We start from the raw sequence: 20,406 nt of genomic DNA on the forward strand, positions 1-20,406 counted from the left end.
TAAGAGTTCATTTCGGGGATTTGGTGAAACCAGATAGGCTCCTGCTCAGGATTTGTGCAGCGAGGGGTGGTGATATCCAGCCCAGAGAGCCGTCGAGGGTGTAACCAAGTGACGAGGAGGAGCCCTGGACAAACCCACATGTGTCCGCGTGGGGCACAGGGTCAGGGTCAGGGTCAGAACCAGAAACCCAGGGAAGAGCAGCACCTTGTTAAGAGGATGCCAAGGGACAAGCCAAAGGTAAAACCTGAGGGTTCGTGGCTGGACACTAAGAAACCCAGAGCCTGAATCCCATGTCTGAATTGGACACAGGATGGAGGGCAAGCTTCCAGAGCAGGAGGAAGCTGAGGTCTCTCCAGCCGCTGTGCTTCCAGGAGAGAGTAGAGGGGAGATCTCAGGAGTATTGTTTGGGGGATATCAAATCCTGATATCTGAGGGCTCTGAATACGCATTTGACAGAAGAGCTCAAGCAGACTCTTTTCTTAATGATACAGAGTATATATATGACCCAACTCTAGGGCAAGTTTTTGGCCTTAAATTGAGAAGAGAGAAGATGATTCATAGGTAATTTAAAACAAAATTCATTAAACCATTTGTAGAAACAAAACCCACTGTCCGGGGTTTTGTGTAAATGAAGCTCAGTTATGATGTAACTTACTCCCATCACCAACCACTCTGGGCAGCAGAAGTCTGCAGTGGCCCTAAGTTGAATCGGATAGAAAGCTGTATCCTGGGAGAATTATTTTCAAAAGATCCATAAACATTATAAAAGGTTATCAGTGAATACTGGCATGTCCATATCTAGGACCATTTTTGATCCTATTGTTCCTATGTTTAAAAGGCTCAAAAATACTATTTCTGGGAAATGGGTTGCAAGTCTAGATTAGACATAATAGTGACTTATGTGATGGTAACATTTTAAATTCCAGATATGAAAGTTGTTCATTCAAGCCTTTCACCCAATCAAGTGGCACTGACTAGTAAGCACGTTTCTTTCCCTAAGGAAGTTCTTTACCCTAAGAGAGGGGTGGGGACAGATATAAAGAGATAGGTACATGAACAGCTAGCCAGAATATTATAAACAGCTAAAATATATACAATATATACAATATATTTTATTTTACAATATATACAATAAAATATATACAATATACAATATATACTATATGTATATACTATATATATACAATATATACAATATATAAAGAGATGGGCACATGAACAGCTAGCCAGAATATTATAAACAGCTAAAATTTATACAATATATATACAAAATATTTACAATATAAATTTGATGAGTATTTTAAGCCCTACCATGCTTCTAGAACATCAGAGACCGAGATTGTTGCTGCAGGGGGCCAGGGAATAACAGGGAGGAGAACCAGAAAGTCATGGAACCCATCACCAAAAGTGGGAGCCAAGCTGCCTCAAAGTCAGTGAAGCAGAATTTGATCTGCTCTTTGGATGAGAATGTTGCTCCATGTGGAGAGATTAGCATGGACAGAGGGATTCTGCTCTTTTTGTTGATATAAGGAACATTCAGTGGTACAAAGTAGCAAAAGCAGAGGTTTTCACCAATGAGATCAGGGTACGTTGCTCTCCAAATTGTGACTTGCTGCGTGGACAGGCAACAGAACCCATCCATCCTAGAACAAATCCATGCAGGTGGCTTAAGTAAGTTTGGCCTTAAAGTCCCATGGTTCCCACAGTTAGCCAGGCATCAGAATCCCTTGGGGTGCTTTTGAAAATGGATTCTCAGCAAACTCCCCACTGTCCTTGAGCACTTGGTTCCGTGGTCCAGCATAAGGCAGGAATCTTGATTCTGAACATTCCCCAAGCGATTGGGTGCCATTGGCGCTGGATGTGTGGGAACCACTGAAGAGGAAGTAGTGTCCTGAGTTTTGACACGGAAGTCAGCCCCCTGGAACTGGGGTTGTCCCCTTTGTGTGCATCTCCGTGGCTTGAGAGTGGCTCTGGGTGGTCAGGGTTTCAGCGCCTAAAGCAGTGGCTCTGTGAGAGCTGCTGAGGGTCCCGAGCCCAAGCTGCTGGACTGTCTCTCTCCGCTGTGTTTGCTATTTCCGTTCTTAAGATGGGAAGCAAGATGGGCTTATCTCAAACCTGAGGAAGTCTGAGTGACCAGCAGGAGGTTTTCTAAAATGTGTGTTTTGAACAGATTATTCTAAGTGTAGGAATTCCCCTGCAATCAGCCAAGTTTTTGAGGGGAAGTCCCCTCAGAGGAGCTGCCCCAGCCGCGGGAAGAGGGCTGCTTGGTAGGTAGTCGGTGCTGGGGTGAGGTGCGTCGTGACAACAGCTGACATCCGGCTGACCTTCACGTCAAGTGGCTGACTGGGAAGCCCACTGTGTTTGTTCTTACCTTTCTTTTCTTTCTTTCTTTCTTTTTTTTTTTAAGACTTTATTTATTTATGACCGAGAGAGGGAACACAAGCACAGGGGAGCGGGAGAGGGAGAAGCAGGCTCCCCACTGAGCAGGGAGCTCGATATTACGACCTGAACTGAAGGCAGATGCTTAACGACTGAGCCACCCAGGTGCCCGGTTACCTTCCTTTTATTTAACAAAACACTTCCACATGCATCCTGTTACCAACCCTGCCCACAGAGGCGTGAGACACGTGAGAGAGGCACCATTTTTCTTGGTTGCAAATGAGAAAGCGAAGACTCTGTGAGCTCAGGGTCTCTTTCTGCATGGCCTTGCTTGGACCCACACTGAGGTCTCTAGACTCCCAGGCCGGTGCTTTTGAAGTTCTATCACTCTGCTCAAAAGTCCTTCAACATGCAGAAATAAGCCAAACGGGAAAGAGACGTGTTATGTGTCCTGAGAAAAAATCCCACCAGGACATGGGCCTGTTTTCTGTGTGCATAAATCAGACTTCTATAGGAAGTCCTTATCCTTTGGCACATGTTATAAAATAAGACTTTCCATTGTTGGTGATGTTTGATATTTCCTGTCATAAAAATTCACCTTTGGAGTCTGTGGGCAGGTTTCATCCCTTCACCAATGCAAAATATAAGTCCAGACAGAAGAATGTCTGTTGCTTCCCTGAGGAATGTTTTCCTTTGGAATGTGGAAGCTGTTTATTGTTGGCCTTTAAAAAAAAAAAAACCTTAGGTCATCTCTGGTTGTATTATGTCTAATTGTGTTTGCAGTGGTCCTGCTGACTTAAAAATAGTCTGATCTCTATGGGATGTGTGGCTCTCTCCAGTTGTTCCTAAAGCCGCATCAGGTCAGGCTGCGACTGGCCTGGAGAGTCATGCTCGGATGGCAGCTGTGGCCTGGGGAGGCGACCAGTTCATTCAGGAAGTGAGCAGGGATCTAGGGGGGAAAGGAGAATTCAGAGCTGAATCTGAAGGTATGACTGTAGAAGGGACAGAGGTAGGGGGTGCCACAGGAAGAAGGTAGCCCAAGAGCAGCGCCCTGGTGGGGGGGTGTGCGAGGGAACAACAGCCTTTCCAGAAGGACGTGGTGACAATTCAACAGACACCTTAAAAATTCATTGTATACAGATTTAGAGTATTTCTGTATATTTACTCTATGGAAAAAGGTATGTTGTTTCATAATTGGTCCGAGCCAGAAGTATGTGCTAAAAATCAGTGTACAGAGCTTTTAGATGGTAGAGGTTGTCTCGCTGGGCTTGAGTGCAGCTTTAAGAAGTTCTGTGGAGGGGCACCTGGGTAGCTCAGTGGGTTAAACCTCTGCCTTCAGCTCAGGTCATGATCTCAGGGTCCTGGGATCGAGTCCCGCATCGGGCTCTCTGCCCAGCAGGGAGTCTGCTTCTCTCTCTCTCTCTCTCTCTCTGTCTCTCTGTCTGCCTACTTGTGATCGCTCTCTGTCAAATAAATAAATAAAATCTTAAAAAAAAAAAAAGTTCTGTGGAAAGAGAACACACTGTATCTGCTTTCATTTTATTGTATATATAGAGCTTTGGGGGATTTTAAAAATGATTTTAACCCAGAACAATCTTTGCTCCATGTTTCCAAGACTGTTTTCAAAAATGGCTTTTCCAAAAAAAAAAAGGCTTTTCCATGCCTATGTGTTCAACAAAAGAAATACATTTGGTGAGGATGTGGGGAAATCAGAACCCTATGCATTGTTGGTGAGCATATATAGTGGGGCGGCCGGTAGAAAACAGTTTGGAAGTTCCTTAAAAAGTTAAAATAGATTTACCATGTAATCCAGCAGTCCCACTTCTGGGTATACATCTCAAAGAATCGAAAGCAGGATCTCAGAGAGATCTTGGACAGCCATGTTCCCTGCAGCAGTACTCACAATGGCCAAGAGCGGGGAACAACCCAGGCACATCCACAGAGGAATGGATCTAGAAAACAGTGTATACGTACAGTGGACTATTATTCCGCCTTTAAAAGGAAGAAAATTCCAACAACACGCGACACAGATGAACCCCGAGGACATGATGCTAACTGAAATAAGCCGGTCACAAAAGGACGAATGCTGTATGATCCCACTTAAAGTATCTCAATAGTTAAAATCACAGAAACAGAAAGTAGGAAGGTGGCTGCCAAGGAAGGGGGTAGGAAGGAGGGAAAATCAGTATCAGGTTTCTGTTTTGGAAGATGAAAAGTTCTAGAGATCTGATCTGTTCACAACCATGTGAATACGCAACACTATTGAAGTGTACACTTAAATATGGCTAAGAAGGTTAATTAATTCTGTGTGTTTTTGGTTTTTTTAAACCACAATAGGAAGGGAAGGAAGGAAGACATTAAATTTATTCTTTTTTTTTTTTTTTTTTTAAGATTTTACTTACTTATTTGACTAAGAGAAAGAAAGCACAAGTAGGCAGAGTGGCAGACAGAGGGAGAGGGAGAAGCAGGCTCCCTGCTAAGCAGGGAACCTGATGTGGGGCTCAATCCTAGGAACCTGGTATCCCACCTGAGCCGAAGGCAGACGCTTAACCCACTGAGCCACCTGGGTGCCCCTAAATATATTCTTTTTATTATTAGGATATATTCATTTCTCTTAATTTTGCTAAAGTACATTTTGAGAATTTATCATAGCTCCACATCATGTAAAATACTCCCAGAGAAAAAGTCACATTGACTGACCTTGATCTATAGTTGAAGGTTTTGAGTCCATTAAATTAAATGAGATCACACTTACTTAGTGAGGGAGTGATGAGGTGGCATGAAGAAGCCTGTGGTCCACATGGCCAGTGGAACAGACCTGCTCTTTGTGCAGAGGCCTGCCCATTAGAGGTGACTGTGGGCTTTGGCACATGGTGGGAAGGAAGATCTGCTAGGTAGAGTGGGGTCAGATTGCAGAGGGCCTTGAACTACTGCAGGAGAATTGTCAGAATGCTGCGGATAGCTACTATATAGTTTGTAGTGAAAATGATGAAACTTTTGTTTTAAGAGGTTCACCTTGGATAAGTCTCAAGAATAAAAGACACAGCAAATGGAAAATAATCTATGACATTGTAATAGCATCCTATGGGAACAGATGGGACCTCCACTTGCAAAAAAAGCAGTGTTGTCAAATTACTGTATGGCGCACCTCCAACTTAAGTAACATCGCCTATCAACTGTACTTAAAAAGAGAAAGAAAGAAAAGGTACAGACAGAAAACCAGTTTACCGTAAAAGTGAGCTATAGGATGGCTGGCAGGGAGCCAGGTGGGTACGGCAAGCAGGAAGACCACCATGACATCGGCCTCAGACCCAGCATTGTGTAGCCCCATTAAATAGTTTAAGTTCTTGGAACCTTAGTTTACTCATCAGCAATTTGCAGTTCAGTTAAAAAACAAGGTTTTGAGTGCCTTCTCTCTGCCAGGTTTTAGGTGAGGTGCCAGGGATACAAAAACAGACCCTGTCCCTTCTCTAAAGAAGTTCCGGGCTCAGAAGGGAAACATACGTGTAAGGACAGTGTGTTTGCCCAGAGGCAGCCTCAGACTGCAGCGCTAAAATCCCTCCCATCCAGACAGCAGACTTGAAAACCCCAACTCCATAAAATGTGTATAAACTATAGGACAGAAATACAAGGAGTCGTCAGCTGAGCACAGACTTTAAAATCGTGAAGGGAAAAGGATAATGTGGAAAATCAGATCATCGCAGACATAGTTGGGGGCTGGGATCCGGAGTCGGAAGAAAAGGGGGCGAGGTGAGCAGGGATGGGTGGGCACTGCTTCGCTCCAGAATGCTGTACAAGTACTAAGATTGGGGTGTCCAGTCGTTTTTGTCTTATCACTGATTACAAGGGTAGACCTGGTAGAGGCAGCCATGCCAGTGAGGAGGAGCTGATGACACAGGCTTGACCCCTGCCACACACGCCGTGCCCTCCTGGGGTGTCAGTTTACTCCTCTGGAAGATGGGGAAACCATCAGTCTCTACCGCATAGCAACTGGCTGAGGCATACATGAGCCGAGTTACGCAAAATAGCAGCTCTGGGCCTGGTGCATTGGGATGCCCAGGGAAATCATCTTGCCTTTCTGTAATGTTTTTCAGTTTATTCAGAGTGCTTTTATGTATTGTTTCACTGGAAGTTCACAGTCATGTAACAGTAAATGACTTGTTGAGGATTTACAAATGACTACTACTGTCTGTCTTTGACAGTTTGGCAGGTGAAAGATTGAAAAAGAAACTTGACCAAGGACTCAAACTACTAACAAAACACCAAAAACCATTTTTATGCAGCACTGTTATTTGAAGCCAAGTTTGTCTGACCAAGAGCCCTGCTCTTCTTGGATTGTGTGTTAGTTGTATTTCCATCCTGCCAGGCAGTGGTCCAGGGACTAGAAATGCAGTTAAGAACAAAGCAGACAAAATCACTGCCTTTATGTAGTTTGCATTTTAGTTGGAGAAACAGATAGCACACAAATTATATTAGATGATCAGAGATGCTATGGAGAAAAATGAATGAAGAAAAAAGAGCAGGGGTGGAGAGAGGGGTGGTTTTGAAGGGGCCAGTCAGGGAAGGACTTGGCCTGAGTCTCCTTTGCTTGTGGGAGGGTATCAGGCACAGGGAACAGCGCCCCCCCCCCACCACCACCAAGGGAGAGCCCCGCCTAGGGATCGAGCAGCCATCAGAACCAGAGCCGAGTGACAGGGCTGGGAAGTGCAGAGTGTGTTGGTGGTGGGTGGGGCGGGGAGAATCACAGGGAGAGGGGCTGCTGGAGTGACCTGCCCGGAGAGGTGGGAGAGCAGTGAGAACAGGCCGGATTCTGGACTCATCCTCGAGGGAAAGTCAGGATTTGCTGATGAGCTGGGTGTGGCATGTCTGCGGTAGAAGAAAAAGAATGACCTCTGAATAGAGAAAACGTGTACACTTACTCCCATTTTACAGACTGGAAAACTGAGGTTGGGAGAGGAAAAGTGGAAGGTGCCAAGGTCATTTAGCTAGACAGTCTGTAAAGCTAGGGTATTTGCCCAAGTGTTTGTGCTCCGCACTGCTTAGGCTTTCACTGCAGGCCTCCTGCCGTACCTCACTCACCCACTGGAAGACTAAGTCAGCTGGCCCCCCCTAGAACTGTCTTGTTTCTTCAGTGATTAGTGAACATTAATCTGCACTGTGGAAACTGTCACTTTGGAAACTTTCTCAGGGCGCAGCTCAGTCAGAGATAGTTTTCTAAGTGTTTATGAAAACTCAGATCATTCAGTAGATGAAGGTCCTGATTTCCAGACAATTTGATCCTGCTACTTCCTGTGGAGGTGTAGCCTTTTTTCAATGGAATCTCTTTCTCATTAGACTCCTGTAAATTGTGAATTAGTGCATTATCACCACTGGCTTCCCCGAACCGCCCCCCCCCTTACTGATTTCCATGGCAACAGCCAGATCAAATGGTAAAGACTTCTCCCTGGAAAACGATGTTCAGTGGGTTTTTGAGGGAAAAGTGTCATTTTCAGGGCTTTGGTGTGGGCAGGAGGCCCAGGTACCTTTCATTTCCTGCGTTTCCCTCCTTTGGCTCAGTAGCCATGGCTGAAAAATGGTGGGAGGAATGCCATTAGTGCCAGGCTGTGCCAGATCAGTGTTGGCGGACATGTGCAGATTCCTGCCGCTTCAGGCCTCCTTAAAAACCAAGCGTTTGCGCATCTTCCTTACGCAGGAGTGGTTGAACTTTCCAGCTGTTAGCCAAGGTAGCTGTTGGGCACGGTAGCCGAGTGGCTGCTCCAGGATCTCTGGTTAGAGATGAATGAGCTTTAGTGGTATTCTTTTATTTTTTTTGGTTTTGGGTTTTGTTTTTTCTAGGCAAATAAGAAAGACTCATGCATGTACAAAAAGCTTGTATTTGCTTCCTCAAGACTTTCTACCCCCCCCCCCCCATATACATACCAGGACAGTGCCCTAGGCTGAGTGACCTCATGTTCTCTGCCTGCAACCACTCTGACCTCAGCATAGGGGCCCAGGTACCACACGGTATCCAGGCTCTTACAGAGCTCATGCACACTTCTCAGACAAGGCAGCCTTTCTCCAGGGCCTCACTCAAATCCACCAGCATTAGGCAACAGACACACCTCCAGCATCACACTCCAGAGGGAAGCCGCGTGAGACAGAAGCCCTACTGTGTGGCCATTGCCTCCCACTGGGGACAGACGCACACTCATGTGCACATGCACACCCAGAGCTGGCTACCCTCTCCCCACCTCTCTGCATTCCCTTCGCCTGGACCAGGCACTGCATTGACGCGAGCCAGGCACTGCCTCTCTTCCATGGTGAATCAGCCAGCAAGTTTGCAGTCTGCCAGGCCGTGCCAGGGGTCTGGAGAGTTTCCATTTGCTTCTAGACTTTGTGCTCAGCTCCAGGGACATTCCGCCCCTGCATTGTTCATCCTTGAGGCAGCTTACTTGTATGTTTCTCTCTCAGATACAGACCCTGATCTTCCCTGAATGAGACTGAGCCTGGCAACAGCCAGGGGATGTGACGGGAAGGAGGGTGGTTGGAGCCCAGGAACTCTGTCCTCACCACAGAGGTGTCCTCTGATTCCAAGCTCACTGCCCTGACATCCAGCTCACTGTCCCACGCATGGGGAGCCGGTCTAACATCTGGTATCCTAACTGGGACAGAGATACTCAGATCAGTGGCTGTGACTCACCATATACCTAGGGTCATAAAAGTAAGCTGGAGGAAGGCCTGTGGAGCAGCTGGCCCCACCTGGGCTCACAAGAGGGAGGCTTTGAAGACGAGGAGGCTACAGCTGGGTTGTAGGGGCTTCCCGAGTATAGATGGGCACCCAAGCCATAGGAAGGCATAGGTAAAGCCTGCGCCCTTGTGGAGACCAGGTATGTTGGGCATCGTTGAGAGGGGCTCTGTCTGGCACTCAGGCACACAGGATGGGCATCAAGGAGTGGGAGGCAGCTTGTGAAAGAGGCGCTCATCTTCTGTCTCCCTGCATCTCCCTGGTTTCCTTTATTTGGTTTGAATTCATCATTTTAATCGTAGTCCTGTCTGTGCACGGTAAGGAAAACTTGAGAATCTGACGTACATAATATGATCTTAGAACTAATTGTCAAGATGTTGATCATCACCCATTGTCACAAATCGTTTTCAGTAGTTATCATTATTTTAGTGTAAGAATTCTAGGCTCAGTTTACACAATGTGTTGCGTTTATTTTATTTTTTTTTATTTTTAATTGTTTTTAGAGAGCGTGCATGCAGGTGGAGTGGAAGGAGGGGCAGAGGGCGAGGGAGGCAGAGACTCCCAAGCAGGCTCCATGCCCAGCGTAGAGCCTGAAGTGGGGCTCGATTTCATGATCCTGAGATCATGACCTGAGCCAAAATCCAGAGTCAGACGCTTAACCAACTGATCCACCCAGGTGCTCCCAGAGTTTGTTTCTTTTAAAAAGTTCGCGACAGCAGCCTGGCTGAAATGACAGGAGGGAAGCCATGGGGCCCTGTATGCCGAGCTCAGGGCCATGGTCTGGGGCTGACGGTTCTGTGGAGTACCTGCAGCGCAGCTTGTCCCCATGGGATGGGCTGCAAATGTAAAAGGCATGTCAGGTTTGAAGACTTGGTACAAAATGAGGAATAGAAGTATTTCATTAAAAAAAAAAAAAAGTTGCTTAGCTGAGAAAGAAGACCTGTCCCCTGATGGTAGTTCCTAGAAATCCAGATTTGCAAGTGCTTGCAAAAGGCAAGAGCAGACGGCACTCTCCCACTGCGATCTCACACTGGCCTTCTTCCTTCCCAGCACACTGGCTTCCTTGACTTTGCTTTGGGTTTTCCAAGTCATCGTTGGCTTCACCGTCTCTGTTGCTCTGTCGTCAGCTTGACCTGCACAGACAGCATCCTTGACTTTCAGTTCCCCTCGCCATTCCCCTGAGGCGGCACCTGGGTACCACTCTCCAGCTACCCCACTGTTTCCCCAGCTGGTTTCCGGGGCCTGGTGTCCGTCCCCAGCCCCTCCCTCACGCTGCTGTGGTGGAGCCCTCCTCCTCCAGCGGGGCTCCCACCACGTGCGCTGCCATCATCACCAAACCCTCTTTTAGTGAGTCCCAACCACGAATCAAGGATGCTAGGAACTTGCCACACATCCCCTCACCTCATTCTCCAAAGAGAAAGAAAATAGTTTGTACAACAGGAGGAGGAAACTCCGAGAGCAGTAGTTGCTGGGTCCCATGTCTGTAGTGGGGCAGGGCTAGAATTCAGACCAGGCTCTGGGACTCTGAAACCCATTCTGTAGTGTCAGTGTCTTCAAAACCTGTTACTTCCTACTCAGAATGCTGAAGGAGCCACCCACTGCTTCCTGTGGACCCTTGAGGCCCCCGCATCCCCCACCTAGCTTTTCAGGTCTCATCTTGCACTGGATGGATGGGTGTCCATACACCACGTGCTTTGGATCCAGCCACGTTTTGTTCTCAATCCAGAGCCATCTCAGTATCTTAACAAGCCAGCTGCTATCCCATAGGCTCTCCCCGTCTTCTTCACAAGGAGTGTTCTTCTCTTTATAATTCCCTCTGCTGGATGACAAATTAGCCTTGGTGAGAGTAGCCCACTGTCCCCGGAAGGAGACATCTGAATGCCAAGGTGGGCAGTCCAGAATGCTGCAGCCACCCTTTAAAGATCTTTCTCCCTTCTTTGACAAAGGTCCTATGTCATGCCTGACCCCGGTATTATAAATTCCAACCTTATGGACAACTGGAGAGAATGGCCTCGTGTTTCCACTTAGGACACTACCAACGCAGGACTTAGAAATATGATCTGCATTTATATATTCGATGTCCACCGTGGAGCACACATTGCCAGCCACATCACACTTAGTTTCCTCAGTATCCTAAGCGACAGAATAATGCTGTGGGGTAACACTGGCAGTATTCTCTGAGATGCTCTCCTTCCCGCTCACTGTAAACTCAACCCCGGCTCCTCGCACAACTGCTACCTTTGGATCGATAGAGCTGCGGGAGTTTTCTAATGATTTCTTATTCTGGGTAAGACAAAAGTGATTGCTTCCCCTTAGGAGTATGTTCTCAAAGGTCATTTATTTTGTCACTAATTTTTTTTTGTTTGTTTTTGTTACCTGTGTCCTTTTAACCATAAACCTTGCTGTTTCTTTTTTAGTCTCTTCAGATGGAGGTACTGAGTCCGCAGCCTTAGTGGATGACAACGGCAGTGAGGAGGACTATAGCTATGAAGACCTGTGTCAGGCCAACCCCAGATACCTACAGCCAGGCGGGGAGCAGCTGGCCATCAACGAGGTACTTGAGTCACACTCAACAGGGGCAAATCTTTGATACCCAGTTTTCAGGGTGCCGAATCACTTCAGACTTTGCCCTCTTGCTTCTTTTCTTTTTCTTTCTTTCTCTTTCTTTTTAAAAAAGATTTATTATAAGAGTGAGCGAGTACGAGTGGGGAGAGGGGCAGAGGGAGAGAATCTCAAGCAGACTCCCTACCACTGAGTGTGACCTGAGCCGGACGCCTAGCTGACTGAGCCACCCACGCACCCTCTCTTGATTATTTCTTACCAAACATATTCTAACACCTTGAACTCTGGCATTCTAGCATTTCTGAGGACAGTTTATGTGACTGAGTTTTCCAGATAACTATGCTGGTCACCACTCTAAGTAAAAGAGCAGCAACTGCTGCTTGGTGTTCGGGTAGCGCTTTTCAGCTTACAAAATGCTCTTCTTGATGTTATCTCGGAACAGCCAGTCTAAGAGGTAGATGTTATAATTAATACCCATATTATAACAAACATTGAAGCTAAGAGGCCACATCATTTGCTCACAAATGGCAGAGCTGAAATTAACTACGTATTTCTCACTACAGATCTGGTGTTCTTTCCACCTCTGTGTGTCTTCACCCTTCTTATGGAAATCTTTCCAGAAGGCACTTACCAGTTTTGGCATTCTTGGTTAGGACCTGTGGAGTGTCCGTTCTCAGTGAGCTAGCATCTCCATTAGTAATACCCGCTGTTACTGTAGAGTGTGACAATGTCCCCGGGGGCTGAGGGGACCTGCAGCCCCCCCACCCATGGCTGACTGACAGACAAGCTGTGTCTGTGCTTTCCTTTTTAAAGGAATCTGCTAAGAATCTGGAGATCAAGCTGGTTCTCTTTAATGGCCGTGGACTATAAAGTTAGACTAACAGTTTATTCAGACTGTGAATGAAGTCTGACAGCCAGAGATCACAAGCAGGCAGAGAAGCAGACAGAGGAGGTGGGGGAAGCAGGCTCCCCGCTGAGCAGAGAGCCCGATGTGGGGCTTGATCCCATGACCCTGAGATCATGACCTGAGCCGAAGGCAGAGGCTTAAACCACTGAGCCACCCAGGCACCCCAGACTGTGAATGATGTCTGAGGAGTAAGTTCTAGGTGAAGTCCTGAGGGTCTTGCAGTCAAGTATGCGCACAACCGTTAGAGGCCTGGCTCCGTGTTGTTTGCTCGAAGCCGTTTTGGTGGTGAATATTCACATTCATTAAATAGCTGACATACGGCTGAGTGAGCCATTTTTTATACTTTCTTTAAAAAAGAGTAGATTCGGGGTTTCCTTTAAGAACATATGAGAGACGCCTACCTGATTTTGTTTTCCTGAATATGGAAACTCGTTTTGTGTAACAATCAAACGCTAAGCATTGACTGCAAGCCAATGGCATGTAGGAGGTAGGAGATGTCCTTGTCCCCCAGGAGAGCTCACAGCGTACCCCTTGCTCTTCTTCCACCTGGTTTTGCACTAAGCACTTGTCCCCATTGCAGCTGATCAGCGATGGCAGTGTGGTCTGTGCAGAAGCCTTATGGGACCATGTGACCATGGATGACCAGGAACTGGGCTTCAAGGCAGGAGATGTCATCCAGGTCCTGGAAGCCTCTAACAAGGACTGGTGGTGGGGCCGGAATGAGGACAAGGAGGCCTGGTTCCCCGCAAGCTTTGTCAGAGTAAGTGTGTGGCACTTACAAACCCTTCTCACGACGATCTGTGGGGGAGTGGTAGAGTTGGCATGTCAGGCTCGAGCCCCCTCAATCCAGGTTCAGTTCTCTTTGTGATCAGTTTAATGAAAGTTTTCAGTAATTAGACTGGATTGAAGGAAACATTTCAACCATGGTCAACTAGTTGTTTAACATTGCTGCTGTGGTTGGAGCCACTGGCCCCGCTGTGGTTCTGTGAGTACGTGAAGACTTAGCCTCGGGCCACGCTGCCTTCCTCACAGCCACAGAGAAGCGGAAACCCTGGGGGGCCTTCCGCCTGCTTCTGTTACTGCCTTCGCCCAAGTCACTTGTCACCTTTGTGTGGCCCGCAGTTGCGTGTCAATCAGGAGGAGCTGTCGGAGAATTCCAGCAGCACCCAGGGCGAGGAGCATGAGGAAGATGCCGGTAAGAACCGCCACAAACACTCGGAGAGCAAGCACCAGATGAGGACCAATGTCATCCAGGAGATCATGAACACTGAACGCGTGTACATCAAGCACCTCAAGGACATCTGTGAGGTAAGACCCAGACCCTGTGGACTCCCCAAGGTGGTCCTCAGTCAAACGCTCATTTTATACACCTTTCCGTAGCCCTCCCTTCTCCTCACGCCTTTTGGTCCATGTGGTCCCTGTATAGACTCCGCCCTCTTTCAGTGCTTGTCTGCCCCCATGAGCATCAGTGGCTCTCTGTTGTGGTCGGTTTTCTGGGCGCTATGCAGCTAGTGCTCTGAGGACTGACCTCCCGAGATGATTCAGAGTGAATGCCTTTCAGGAGAGGCAACATCCTTTCAGTGAAACCCACATGATGTTATACAGGTCTGTCACTGTTTACAATCAGACTCACAGATGAGGTTCTGAGCCATTTAGATGCAGACCAAAAAAAAAAGAAAAACCGGTTTTACCTAGTGATATCCAAGGCCATGTTCTGCAGTGTCATGGCATTCTATTAGGCAATAAATTTTACTTGTCCAGTGACAGTCTTTGTCTCTGTGGGTTCTGTGCGAGCCTGACACGGCACTGGTGTTGGCCTCATCTCCTCATTCCACTGTCCTGGCTGTGAATGTTGAGTTCTGCACTCTCAGCTCGGCTGCAGACATTCAGCGCTGAAGACAGGCTAAAGTGAGACAAGTGCCTATTTTGGAATCGGATTAACTGGCCCCATAAAGATAGAGCGATGTTTAGCTAATTTTTTTTCTTTTTTATTTATTTGACAGGGAGATAGAGAGCACAAGAAGGCAGAGCAGCAGGTAGAGGGAGAGGGAGAAGCAGGCTTCCCACTGAGCAGGGAGCCCAATGGGGGGCATGATCCCAGGACCCGGGGATCATGACCTGAACCGAAGACAGCCACTTAACTGACTGAGCCACCCAGGCACCCAATGTTTAGCTTATTGATGCTAACTATCTTGTTCCCTGTAAGTGTCTAGTTAAAGGAGTTTCTTTAATTCACCATTTTAGGAAAAGAAGTCATGGCTAACGATTGTTGGGCTTTGACTTCGTGCCGTCCCTTGACCTGGATTAACTCCTACAAACACTCTCATCAGCTTGTCCTATTACCACGCCCCCTGCTCCCCCTTACAGATGAGGGAACTGAGGCACATCGTAGCTACTGTGGTGGGGCTAGGACTTAGATCAGTCTGCCTTAAAGCCTGTGTTTTGAACCTTCTATTGTCTTTCTGTTACAGTTCATACCAAATAGTCAGTGGTATGTATTTTATCAGCCAGTCTGCTTAGGCTGTGTAATTAGGGCTGCTGATTTGGGGATACTTATTACACATATCTATGGCCTCTCCTTCCCACCGCACTAGCTCCTACCCCAGCCATAGTACAACTAGGGTGTTGTACATGGAGAATGAATAGGACTCTAATCCATGCAGGCCTTGGATTAAAGAGATGCAGCTTTATGTTCTCTATAGAAAGTAGGTGGTGGTAGAATCCTTGGGTAACATATTCTTGGCTCTTTGCCGTGACACTGAGCCAGCTGCGTGAGCTCTTCATCAGGCTGTGACATGCTGTATTTGGCAGGTCTTCTCGGCTGTAAAATGACATTAGGGATGAGAGAATCTTAAGGGTTTAGAAAAAGTGTGACAGTCCCAATGTTTGCACTTTAAAATATTTAAATATTTAAAATATTTGAAACCAATCAACTTTGTTTCAGGAACATAATCTGAAAACTTCATATAGTTTCTTGCTATACACATCCAGCCACATGCACCTGTTCTCTTTCCTTTTGTTTTTTAAAATATTCTTAGTACCCCGGCGTCTCCGAGGTATGATCATCCCAACAGGGACCCATAGGGTTAAAATAATTTTCTCTAATTAAAACCCCTTCCACAATAATGGCTTTGCATCCCCAATGCTATATTATTCAAATAAATAATTGCTGTAATCTCCAGATTAATTTTTAAAAGTTTACTTTGCTGTTTGCAGGGCTATATTCGACAGTGTCGCAAGCACACCGGAATGTTCACTGTTGCACAACTAGCCACCATTTTTGGAAACATTGAAGATATTTACAAATTCCAAAGAAAGTTCCTGAAAGACCTTGAGAAGCAGTACAATAAAGAGGAACCTCATTTAAGTGAAATAGGATCCTGCTTTCTTCAACATGTATGCACCTGTTACTTCTTCTTTCTAACATCCGGTTAAATAATTTTGAAATGTTTTCCACTCTAGAAAGTAGTCCTTTTTGTTCTGTTTCTTGCTTTGTTTGCTGGATTAATCTCCTAGGGACTGGAGATGTCAGCTGCAAATTAAGTTGTTTCGCTTATGTGGTTACTCTTTACCTAAATACCTCAAGATTTTAAAATCTTCCCACTTGTATGCAGTTTTGAGGGCTTTAGGAGGTTGTATTTGGAATAATTTCTCATAATACCTATTAAGTGACTATTGTATGTTAAGCACGGTTTCTGGGGTTTGCTTATATTAGCTCCTGTACTGCTATGGAGAAGGTATGATTATTTTACCCATTTTCCACATGCAGAAACTATAGCCCAGAGAGTAACTGACCCAAGGTCACACCTGAGTAAGGGTCAGGTGTGGATTCAGACCAAGGATACCGAAAACTGCCTCAGAACAGTCTTATGATGATAGCAGGCTTATAACTGGGGATTGACTGCCTATGTTTAATACTAACAGACTTCAGGGCGTCTGGGTGGCTCAGTGGGTTAAGCCGCTGCCTTCGGCTCAGGTCATGATCTCAGGGTCCTGGGATCGAGTCCCGCATCGGGCTCTCTGCTCGGCAGGGAGCCTGCTTCCCTCTCTCTCTTTCTCTCTGCCTGCCTCTCCGTCTACTTGTGATCTCTCTCTGTCAAATAAATAAATAAAATCTTTAAAAAAAAAAAAAATACTAACAGACTTCACAGGAAGGAGACTTCATTCCCAGCCCAGATGGGTGTAATCATTGTGATAGTGACAGCAGTGACAACAGCTGCCTCACGTGGCGCTCTCTGGGTGTTCACAGTGACTACACAGAGGCAGGGTGGGTTAAACAGCCAGAAATAATGCTGCGGTGGTCCCACGCATGGGAAGATCAGCCCCACGAATGCACCGGGCCTGTTTGGCCAGAGCAGAAGGTTCTGAGAGAGAGAGGCTTCAGAGGTCAGTGAAGGTCAGGCTGCAGGGGGCAGGACCTGGGGAAGGTTGAGCCTCTAGGCTGTGTGGGCCTTGCCGGGGTCCTGGACCACTGGAGAGTCTAGCTGAGGGACAAGGTGTGCTGCTTCTGGGCAGAAGGGGCTGGGGGCTAGGGTGGGCTGGGCTGCGGAAAGACAGTGATGTTGGCAGGGATTTTTGAGCACCAGCTGACAAAACTATTCTTGGGGAACATGGGCAAGTAGCTGTTTGAACTGCTTGCAGACTGTTGGGGCTCAAAGAATTGACGGGTGCGTGGGAAAACCTGTTTTGTAGGGAAGTAGTCTGGCGGGCAACATGTTGTGTTGAGCAGGGACAAGGATAAACGGTGAGGCAGGACGCAGGCTGAAAGACACACAGCTGCGGGCAGGGTAGGTGACTAGGAGCCGGCCTCCTGGCCTCTGTGGAAACTGGGGGAAGCCCACCACGCCTGCACAGGTTGGCCAGCAGGGCGGCAGCAGCCTGGAAGTGAGAGGCAGAGGAGAAAGGAAGTGATCCAGGGGCTTTTGATCAGACATCGGAAGGGACATGTGTGTGGAAGCCAGGTGGCAGGTTGTTAAGGAAAGGACTTGCAGTGAGGGAAGCAGGTGGTGGCTTTGAATCCTGTCTTCATGGTCATGATCACCACCATGTTTATCAGTGAAAGTGAAGAGGAGGAGGGGGAGAGAGTTGGATTTGTGAATAGTGCCTGTCTTTTCCTTAGAGCAGAGCTAGGGTGGACACAGTGGTGGCAGAGGGTCCCTCTCTCCCACAGAAGCCCTGTGTGACTTTTGGGGTACACGGAATGGGGCTTCGAGTGGGACCAGGACGCCAAGTCCTAGAGCTGCCACCCCACAAAGATAGCCCTTCCCCCCACCCTCACCCTTCCAGCCACAACCGCACCTGGTCTGTACGTGCTCCCTACCCCCACCTCAGAGAAGAGGTCGTGGCCCGAAGCTGGCCCCTGGTCTGACGCAGCTGTGCTTCTGCTTCCCAGCAAGAGGGCTTCGCCATCTATTCCGAGTACTGTAACAACCACCCAGGCGCCTGCGCGGAGCTGTCCAACCTGATGAAGCAGGGCAGATACCGACACTTCTTCGAAGCTTGCCGCCTGCTCCAGCAGATGATCGACATCGCCATCGACGGCTTCCTCCTCACGCCAGTGCAGAAGATCTGCAAGTACCCTCTGCAGCTGGCCGAGCTGCTCAAGTACACCACGCCCGAGCACAGGTGGGAGCGTCGTGCCTGCTGGCGGATGCGCTCGCAGCACCCACCCTGCGCTGTCAGCCCCGCACCCCAGGTCCCCGGGGCGGCACTCAGGGCTTCACAGAGTGGCGGCGGCTTGCAGGTTTAGGGGTCCTCTTGACGCTCTTAGTTAGTGATTAGTGTCATGGAAGAAATTGTCACTTTGCTTAGAATGTTCAAAATTATAAGGTCTTGAAATGGGTTGTTGGAAGAGGCTCCAGAATATCCATTCCTAGAAACACTAAAAAAGTAAGAATAATCCTTAAATTATGTCAGGAGCATAGAGGAATTTGTATTGTACTGTTGGTCCTTAAAACAGATGTCTGTTTTATAACTCCTCTTTTGTAGCTGCTCAGTAGTTCATAAGAACATTTTTTTTTTTGAAGATTTTATTTATTTATGTGACAGAGATCACAAGTAGGCAGAGTGGCAGGCTGAGAGACGGGGGAAGCAGGCTCCCTGCTGAGCAGAGAGCCCAATGTGGGGCTCGATCCCAGGACCCTGGGATCACAACCCGAGCAGAAGGCAGAGGCTTAACCCACTGAGCCACCCAGGCACCCCAAGAACAATTTTTAAAAGACACCGTTGTGAATACAGTTTCAGAAATACTTTGCTCCCCATCCTACAGCAGCTCCCCCTCAGAGCAGTATCATGTATTGCAACAAAATGCTTCTTTAGAGAAGGGTGAGGACTACCATAGTTTAAACTTCTGGAAGACTGGGGAAATCTCAAGGATATAGCGTAATGCATTGGGTTAGCTTGGAGAAGCATCCCTTTGAGGTCCTGTCCAGCACTAAGCCCTTTCTTTTTTTAAAGATTTATTTAAGGAAAGAGACCACATGGAATGGGGGCAGGGGCAGAGGCAGAGAGAGGGAGAATCTCCAAGCCAACTCTGTGCCCAGCTTAGAGCTGGACACAAAGCTTGATCTCACAAGCCTGAGATCATGATCTGAGCCAAAACCCAGGAGTTGAATGCACCCAGTGCATTCAACACACTGAGCCATGCTGGCACCCCTAAGACCTTTCAGGCCCAGCCCAGGTGCTTGCCTAGCTCCGTGATCCATTCCACCCCATCCCCTTGTGCGTGGAGCACAGGGTTTCTCATCACAGTTACCCCAAATCTCCATTTCCTTGTGTGACTTGCTTTGTCCTTAACTAAGTTCTTCTAGGGGAGCCAAAAAGTTATCCATCGCTTACTTAATAACAACTCCTGGTTTTCTTGCTGTGATTTTTTTGTAAGATCTCACCCCTTCAGTGTTGGAATGGGCAGGTCATTCGGTGCCATTCCCCGAGATGCACAAGTCCCAAACTGTGTGGCATCTTTAGGTGGCACTGGTTGGGCATTGCTGTGTTCTCACCAGGCCAGAGCTGGAATGCCATTGGGCAAGGTTTTAGGATGAAGCTTACTGTTTTAGGTAAGAGTCAAACCTCAGCTGTGACTCCGTGGCACTGGTACAAAGCTTTCAGTGCGCCTGCAGCCCTTGAACGGACGGTCTTGGAAGGTTCTAGTATGAGAGAGGGGGGACAGGATTGTAGCCAGAGGAAATATGCTGTGCCAAACCACAACAGTTGTGGGTTCTACTAGCTAAGTGTGGCCCTGAGAGCAGTCAGATTATCTGCGGCAGCGCCTGACCCTGGGGGTGTGCTTCACGGAGCATTCTTTCGCCCTGTCTGCTGCCTGCTGGACTCCTGTGGAGACACAGGGCTTGTAAAAGGAATCTTTTTGCAATTAGATTGGAAACTGGAACGAGATAGAGAGCTAGGTTACCAAACAGTAGAAGCTAGATGTGGATGCTAGTATAAAGAATTAAGATTAAAGGAATAAGAGAAAGGAGTTCATTGAAGTAGATAAAAGGGAAGATAGCTATATATATTTTTCTTTTTCTGATGGAAAAATAAGAAAACTTGAGTGCAGGGAAAATAGCAAAGTCAAGAGAGCCACAAATTTGCAGAAAATGCTTAAAAAATATACCACGATAAGGAACTATAGAAAATATATAAGAGAATAAGAGGCAGAGACATCTTGACAGACATGGACAAGCAGATTGGTACATTCCAATATGGGCAAGGTATGACCAGGGGACTATACATCATCCTTTAGTAGTTAGTTTTTCTTTTTTAAGGGCATTTTTCAGTATGAGGCCTTTGCCTATTTTGGCTCTTCCTCCCCTCCCCCACCAAAATCCTTTTAAAG

General features: G+C 47.3%; 1 protein-coding gene across 13 annotated transcripts in view; it reads left to right on the forward strand.

The window, feature by feature from the left end:
- The window catches only part of SPATA13 (spermatogenesis associated 13), a 338,234-nt gene that overhangs the window by 308,488 nt on the left and 9,340 nt on the right, over positions 1–20,406 (forward strand). For all 13 annotated transcript variants that reach the window (XM_032315382.1, XM_032315384.1, XM_032315380.1 and 10 more), the window contains 5 exons: positions 11,521–11,657; positions 13,153–13,332; positions 13,695–13,880; positions 15,789–15,968; positions 17,965–18,197. In XM_032315382.1, coding sequence (XP_032171273.1) covers positions 11,521–11,657; positions 13,153–13,332; positions 13,695–13,880; positions 15,789–15,968; positions 17,965–18,197 — 916 coding nt within the window. The remainder of the gene's footprint in view (positions 1–11,520; positions 11,658–13,152; positions 13,333–13,694; positions 13,881–15,788; positions 15,969–17,964; positions 18,198–20,406) is intronic.

The sequence above is a fragment of the Mustela erminea genome, chromosome 15, assembly GCF_009829155.1.
Source record: "Mustela erminea isolate mMusErm1 chromosome 15, mMusErm1.Pri, whole genome shotgun sequence".
NCBI classification, from domain to species: domain Eukaryota; kingdom Metazoa; phylum Chordata; class Mammalia; order Carnivora; family Mustelidae; genus Mustela; species Mustela erminea.